General features: G+C 30.0%; 1 protein-coding gene across 2 annotated transcripts; it reads left to right on the forward strand.

The window, feature by feature from the left end:
• The first annotated feature begins 1,900 nt into the window (after positions 1 to 1,900).
• On the forward strand, positions 1,901 to 7,925 carry LOC137810615 (uncharacterized protein At4g28440-like). Of its 2 annotated transcripts, none has more exons than XM_068611984.1 (3): positions 1,901 to 2,017; positions 2,431 to 2,663; positions 7,479 to 7,925. In XM_068611984.1, exons 2-3 carry the CDS (start codon positions 2,441 to 2,443, stop codon positions 7,667 to 7,669), a joined length of 414 nt encoding a protein of 137 aa, XP_068468085.1. In that variant the 5' UTR covers positions 1,901 to 2,017; positions 2,431 to 2,440; the 3' UTR covers positions 7,670 to 7,925. The 2 variants fall into 2 exon arrangements, with proteins under 2 accessions (XP_068468085.1, XP_068468086.1); XM_068611985.1 differs by having other exon boundaries at positions 1,937 to 2,333.
• The last annotated feature ends 209 nt before the right edge of the window (positions 7,926 to 8,134 follow it).

Genomic DNA, 8,134 nt, shown 5'->3' on the forward strand with positions numbered 1-8,134 from the left:
AAGAAACATCCACTTGTTAATATTATTTTAACAAAAATCTTAAAATGATTATTTTAAAATATAGATTTAAATAAACATTTGATCTTAAAATATAACCTAATAAAATTATATCACGAGCAAATAAACTTAGTTTTTTTTAAATAAATTTAAATTGCAGCACAAATATATAAGTTTATTTAAATGAACTTTTTAAAAATAACTCAATTTCATCAATATAAATAAATTTTAAAATTAAATATTGTTAATATTATTTTACTAGTCATTTTGGTTTGGTCACTTAATTATAAAAACTATTTAAAATAAAAAAAACTGACAATAGATAATAAATATCACAATACCCTCTCATTTAGTAAAGAAGTAATTAAATTATTTATACTCATTAATTAAAACATTTATTACGGATTTTACAAGTGGATTTCTCCTAGTTTTGAAGTGTGTGGCCAAACAAAAAACATAAGATAGTGGTGAAAGGAGTTTTTATAAAAATTCCATAGCACTTACTCTAGAATTTGGAATTTCCAAAAATGAAGATTTTGGAAAGAAAAGTTATTCTGGAACATAAAATAAAATCTAGAAGACTGCTTTAAACTTCTAAAATTATTAGTCCATAACTCTGAAATTACAATTCCAGATTCTACTTTTTGAAACATCTCATTCTTACCTTTTAGTTAGGAAATGAAGATTTTGTAATGAAAAATAATTTATTATGGAGCTGGAAGGAAATTAAAGTTTTTTTTTTAAATTGTTTTTCCCTAATTTCATTTACAATAACGGAATTATGTTGAGTATTTTAGAATACTCATGAAATGGTCTTTTCTATTGTACAAAAATATCTTTTCTAGAATATTAATTCACTTATATTTGGAAACACATGTTTAATCATATGCATATCTAATATTTGTTTCATAGATGTTGTTTTGTAACACCCTTAAAAACACAAACTACTTGCTAATTATCTATTATGATTATCAAAACTTTTCTCTTTGCTAGAAACTAATGCAAAAAATAAAACTCAAATGACATAAAATAAATGTAGATTCTATATTTTTCTATGTAGATTTTATAAAATCTTTACATATTTAAATAAATTTATAAAACATTTTAAAAATAATGTAACAGTAAAATTTATAAAAATTAAATTAAAAGCTTATAAATGAACGGGTAAATTCCCTATCTAGTACCATTTACACTTTTATTTCCCTTATCTAGCATCTTTTTGTTTTTATTTCCTTATCTAGCACCTTTTTGTTTTTATTTCCCTATCTAACACCCTTTTATTTTTCATTTTCCTATATAGCACCATTTAAAAAATAAATAAATAAATAATAAATTAATTTTTTTTTGATAATTTTAATTTTGAATGCATTAAAAAATAAATATTTTTAATATTTAAAATAGTTAGAAATATAATTAATGAATAAATAAATTAGTTTAAAAAAATAAAAATAAATTTAAAATGTTTAGTTCAAAATTCATTTCTTTATTCATTAATTATATTTCTAATTATTTTAAACATTAAAAATATTTATTTTTTAATGCATTCAAAATTAAAATTATAAAAAAAATTAATTTATTATTTATTTATTTATTTTTGAAATGATGTCAGATAGGGAAATAAAAAATAAAAGGGTACTAAATAGGAAAATAAAAACAAAAAGATAATAGATAAGGAAATAAAAATAAAAGAGTGTTAAATGTGAAAATAAAGGTGTAAATGATCTAAACAGGAATTAAACTAAGATTGTGATGTGATTTTGGTTTTAAAAGTTGAAAAACTTATTGAAATTTTTACTAAAAGTGAGATTAAATGAATAAAATAAATAAAATGAATAAATAAATAATAGAGTTAAAAAAAAATTAAGCGTAAATTTAAACTTTTTATTTATTTGGTGCCTTGAAGCGAAGACAAAAAGGAGAAGTGAGTGACACAAACGCTGTCCCTTTCAATTGTTAAAAATTGACGTCTGAGTCTGAGTCTCAGTTTCTCTTCTTTCTCTTCCCTCACACCAATTTTCAGGTTGCATTCCAATCTCCTTCCCCTTTTCTCACATCTTTCAATTTTCATTTACACTTCTTGTTTCCTTTCCACTCATGCACGTTTTCATGTAAAAAAACTTCATTTTGACGGTTGGGTTTCTCGAAATATTTTTACTCTTTTATCATATGAATTTTATTTCAAACTTCTTAAACGTGTTTGGTGCAACTGAGAAATTGGAATGAGTTTGGATCTTTTGCTCTACCCTTTTACTGACCCGATGTTATTATCAATACTTATTCCTGAGATATTGAAAATTTCTGAACTTTCTTGCCCCTTTAACCTGGGGTTAGGTCAGGTGAGGTTGACTTATCTAATAAGGTCTTTCTAGGTAGCATTAATGTGCTTTGCTGCAGTTTTATGCTGTCTTAGTGGAGTTTCTTGTGCTTTTGTAGGATTCAAAACATGGCAGATTCAAAATCAGGATTGAGGAAGCCTGTGTTCACCAAGGTGGATCAGCTTCGCCCTGGGACAAGTGGGCACACTTTAACTGTGAAGGTTGTCAATGCTAAGATGGTGATGCAGAAAGGTCGTTCTGATGGTCCTCAGTCCCGTCAAATGCGAATTGCTGAATGTTTGGTTGGTGATGAGACTGGAATGATCATATTCACTGCTAGAAATGATCAAGGTATATATGTGTTATTGATTTCCCAAATCTGTCCATTTTCAAGTTTTTCCTCACTGCATCATGGTATTTTTATTGTTGTCATTTTTTTTTCTTTGGCTGGGCGAAGGGTTGTTATTTGGTTGTTTTGCACGTAATAAGCGCATGTCATGTGTCTACTGTTTTGTCCATTTTGTGGCCATCTGCCATTTCTGTTCTGATATCAGTTAGTTCTGGACTGTCACTTGTCCACGGACATGCATTAAGTGCTTTATTTTGTGAATTTCATGTGCATCTGTAATTACTGTTTGTGATATGTGCTGTGAACTGAAGGTGAATTGTCCTGAACTATATGCATTAGGTGCCTTATTTTGTGAATTTCGTGTGCATCTGTAATTACTGTTTGTGGTATGTGCTGTGAGTAGAATAAGATGTTTGGTGGAGTATTGAAATATATAAAGCTACCAACAGAGGGTTTTGGCCAATGAGGAAGTTGAGTTAACTGTCAACAAGTGAAATGTTGTAGAGCAGAGGTTGTCAAGATGTTGGTTCTTGGGGATGTGCTATGATAAGGTTGAGTATTGTAGGTGGAGTATACAAGTGTTTGGATTTGATATGTGTCGGTGAAGTGTCAAATCTCTAAGCATTTTATGAAAATTCAATACAACTATGCGAAACATATAAGCATGTGCAATACAGAAACACAGAAACAGAGTCCCTAGATAAACCAAAGATAAAAATTGTGTTCTTTATAAATGATTCTAAGTAAGGAAAGAGATTTATGGTACTGTTCATATATATGTAAATAGTAGAAAATAATTTATGATGCAATGGGTTGTAATTTTTTATTTATTTTATCAGTATCTAAGAAACATGTTTTAAATTTGGATTTGCAGAATTTTTTAGTTATATATTTATTATGTCTTGTGAATTTTTAGATATTTTTAAATATGTATCATACCCTTCATATAGAACATGATATGTATCCGATATGCATAATGTATCTGTACATCATAGGTCTCGAACGTTTATATATTTGTTTTTTAAAAGAAACTTCTTTAAAAGATATGTACCTATTCAATTTGTGGGATTTGATAGAGAATTTAAGTGGGTAGGAGGAAGAGAGACAGAAAGAAAGTGGTGTAGGATAAAGAAAACAGAATAGAGAGGATAAAAGGAAATACAGAGAAACAAAGAGATCAAAGAATTGTGCACTCAACAGCCTTGAAATCCTAACTAAAAGTAGTGAAGTAACTTACTAACATTCTTTTCTCACTTATATTTACATATCTGAAAAACTTACAGAAATAGCTTTAACCTAAATTTTGAATTATTATCATATATGGCCTTTAATGTGCTATTGATGATTAAAACCCTTATCATATGAAGTCTTCCGGAAGTCACAGGTTCATAGTTAATTGTGTACTAGATGATCTAAATAACTGGATAATATATATGCAATAGAGGAATCAGTGTAATTGGTGTTGTGTGTTTTTCTTGTTTCTACCCAAAAGATCCTAATTGATGCCTATTAGCATTTTCTTGCACTAACATATCATCAGCCATATAAACTTTTTGTCTCAAACCTTTATAGAAATCAGGGAAGAAATAAGAAATGATTTGTCTTTTCCTATTTGTGTTTAGCATATTTGAACCAGTCTGTTGTTCTCTGACTAAAAATGCTCAAGGTTCCTGTTTGGCAGCATTTGCTAACAATATAACGTACACACCTAGTTATCAAAGGAAAAGGTAATTTTCAGTTGTAGGAAAATGCAGTTTCCGAGTAAGCTAAATCTTGTGATATGTTTCAGGGTCTCTTCCAGTTATTTGGTTCTTGTGAGAGTGTCTTGATTGTTTTATCTGGTTATTTGTATATGGGAATTTGGTAATGGATTAGGTATTGTATTTAGAAATAGCATGAATATCATGAAAATTCTGTTGTTGGATAGTTAATGTTTTGTATGCTAAATAATCTAGATTATTGATGAAGAGGACATTTGCATGGCTGTTAGAATTTATCAGTCCTATAGTCAGTTAAAATCCAACTAAATTTGCAGTTGTTGACATCCTTTGGTTGGTGTACATATATGTGTAATGGAAAATTTCTACACCCTTGAGGATATGATTGTACTCTTCTCTTATGCAATGATAAAGCAAAATTTTGTATTATGTTTCCTACATTGTTGGTGATAAGTGATTCAAGTTAACAACAACAATAACTACAAAATAGGTAGATATTCTACCTTTCTAATGTTGAAATGTATCTTTGCTTCTGTATGGTTATTTCTCTTGAACTCATAAAGGAGGTGTAAGACTTGAAGTAACTAGGGAGATATAGAAATGAAAAACTGATGTAATTGGGGGAAGAATGCTAGCAGAAGACACAATGTCATTCAGGGGCTTCCTAATTTTTCCTGTGTCCTCTTTTTTCAGTAAACTACATTTCAGGATCTAGAGCAGAGAAGCCAGCTTTGTGTTACTTTTTCTATAAGTTATTGCATTCTGGTTTATACTACTTTCTTGGTTCAATTAAAATATGTCAAGGTCTCATTGGTAGCTTTATTTGTTCAACAGTGGTTGTCTAGAATTCTTATAGTGTTTTAACGTAGTTACTAAAACTGGACTGGATGATTCAATTGGGAATTAGTTAGTTCACTTATCTAAACAATATAAAAAATCGGGGGACAAAAAGACTGGTTAAAAGGTGCTAAAAAAACCAGGTAAGAACCAATGCAAAAAACTGATTAAACTTTACCCCAAATGTTTTTAATTTTTATTCTAAAACATGATTAAATGATCTTAGGTTTATATGTAAGATCTATCTATATATTTCTGTTTATTATGAATTTTTATCATGCATGATACATTACATCTATATAAATTGCTATTTTTCTTTTAATTTTTACCTAATTTATTTTGTATTAGTTTATTGCTTGGTGTATTATAATATTAAAAATATATATTCTGTTATACTAGTTTAACCACAATCGAAGCCAATCAATGTGTAGTTTTGAAGACTTTGGTTTATTTTTGTTGGGTTTCATAATTGACAAGGCTTTTTTAAACTCTTAGTGGTACTTTTGTTAATTATATATTCCCTCTCTATTTCACTTGTTTAGGCCATGAGGACATGCTTGACAGTTTATACTATGTAATTCTGGAGTTTTCTGTTTCACTCTATTATTGCAATTGAAGACAAGAACCTATGGTGGAATTATTATTGATTGGAACAAGTTTTTGTCTTAATTATTGTTTGCATATTAAATAGTAAGATAAGTCCTGGTTCTTGTTTTTTATTTATCTGAATGAACACGGGAAATGAGATTTTATTCAATTTCTTTGTTTCTCAATTATGAAAATTAGCAAGGCCTTACAGTTTAGGGCATATATGTTGAATTAGTGGGAAAATAACATATAACCAATTCCTTGTGTACTTGGTTGACATGTGAATATTCAATATTGTTTTGTGCAACTCAGGAGTTAGTATTACTACTGTTTTTATGGGTTGTGTATTAATACTAGAGAACTGCTTTTAGGGTTGAATTGGGCTTACGTAGTCTGGGATGATCAGGAAATAATGTGTGGATTTTGTATCACTACTAAAGAACTGCTTTTAGGGTTGAATTGGGCTTACACAGTCTGGGATAATCAGGAAATAATGTGTGTGCCAGTTTCTAACAACGTTTTGTGTGTCCTTTGGATATACCTACTATCTGGGCTCTGAATAAGAAACAAAAATAAATTGAGGCTCTTTTGGGGAATGGGAGGGGGTGAAGAGAGTTTGGGAAGAAAGTTGAAAAAAAGCAAGCTCTCTTTGCAAACATTTAGCAATGAAGCAGAATTGCAGATTCAAGATTGCTTATTCTTGCTTATTACTTATTCCTGCTTTTGAATTCTCCCTATGGCTGAGGTCTGAGAAGTGTAGAACCAAAATACAAACTACGTTTACAGATGCTAAGTTTAGAAAAAAGGAGTAGCAAGCTTGAAGTGGAAGTGTATACCTGCTGATTGCTTTTTTTTACATTAAGACTCTATAATTTTTCACATACAAAAATGACCTGTCTTTGTATAGAATGTGTTTTTGGACCATTGCTATTACTAATAGATGAAGTTCAGTATTCTCATGATATTATAGTGATCATATATCGCGGAGAACTTAAATTTCATAAATAATAAGAAAAAAGTAATTCCCATTTAGGAAAAATAACCAAACAAGTGGTTTGAAATGCTAAAAGTAATATTAATTGGTTATTCATTGATATGAACTGATTTTTCCCCCTAAAAGTAATGAGACTAACTCCCTTGGACAAATAAATGCAGGAAATAAAAGATCTAGAGTTCTGTAGATGCACAAAATCTCTAGCCCAACCTCATGCCCTTTTCTTTTCTAGTCATATCTACCCTGTTGTTAACTTCTTTCTCCTTTTAATCACATTCTCTATAACATAATTACACATGTTTCCCTCGGTAATTCTGCTACTCAAATAGTTTCTCTTCCTTTTATCTACCCTGTTGTTACTTACAGTTCATATTTTGGTGTAGTGCCTTGTGTTATTTACTTATAACTCCAATCACTGTTTATATTTACAAGTTTTAGATTGTATTGTAATTCTCCCTTGACAATAATAGTGTAATAGTTGTCAACTTGTATTCAACATGAAAGTTAAAAGGAAGTTTTATGTTGGAAGATGAATAACAATGTTGAAAATATTTTATGTATTCAAATTAAATTTCAATCTAAGCGAATATTTGAAGTTTTGGTTTGGAATGAGTTGAGTATTGTGTTTTTGGCTGAGATATGGAACATTTCGTCGTGTTTCCAATTTTTCTTATGTTCAGTGGATTTGATGAAAGAGGGTGCTACTGTGATCCTGCGAAATGCCAAAATTGACATGTTCAAAGGATCAATGAGGCTTGCTGTGGACAAGTGGGGCCGAGTGGAAGTGACAGAACCTGCTAGTTTCACTGCTAAGGAGGATAACAACTTGTCTCTCATCGAGTATGAACTTGTGAATGTTGTTGTAGAATGACTTGTCGGGACATCCTGGAATTTCTAATGAGAATAAAACAAATCCAGCAAAGAAATCTAGCTTTGTTTCTTTATGTATCTGAGACATCTAATCATGGTCATCACAGTTCACCTTAGTTTAGGAATAGGATTTGAGAAGCCAGTAGTGTCAAAAGTTGCTTCTTACTGTTGCAGCAGACTATGGATCTTGTAGCTTCAACCACTGAACAGATGCATGTGTAAGTGCAACAAGAAAATGGGAACTGGCTTCCAGATCATACTTTTTTGTTGTGCTATCTGTTGACATTTTAGATTATATCTATCTTCGTCTACCATGGATTATATCTAAGTATTATGTATGGTAAGTGGGTGTTTACATTTGATATAATCCTTGTTTAACCTCAATCTTTGTCGTGATCTAAATAACCTGTTCAAACAAGTTGGGTTGCACATTCTGACGTACCAATAACCTGTTTAACCCCAGTCC

The sequence above is a fragment of the Phaseolus vulgaris genome, chromosome 2 (assembly GCF_000499845.2).
Source record: "Phaseolus vulgaris cultivar G19833 chromosome 2, P. vulgaris v2.0, whole genome shotgun sequence".
Taxonomy (NCBI): Eukaryota; Viridiplantae; Streptophyta; class Magnoliopsida; order Fabales; family Fabaceae; genus Phaseolus; species Phaseolus vulgaris.

Excerpts from the sequence above, each read along its gene's own strand:
- LOC137810615 (XM_068611984.1), top strand. The coding sequence starts at position 2,441 with ATGGCAGATTCAAAATCAGGATTGAGGAAGCCTGTGTTCACCAAGGTG. Across the intron at positions 2,664-7,478 it reads CACTGCTAGAAATGATCAAG|TGGATTTGATGAAAGAGGGT; the intron begins GTATATATGTGT and ends TCTTATGTTCAG.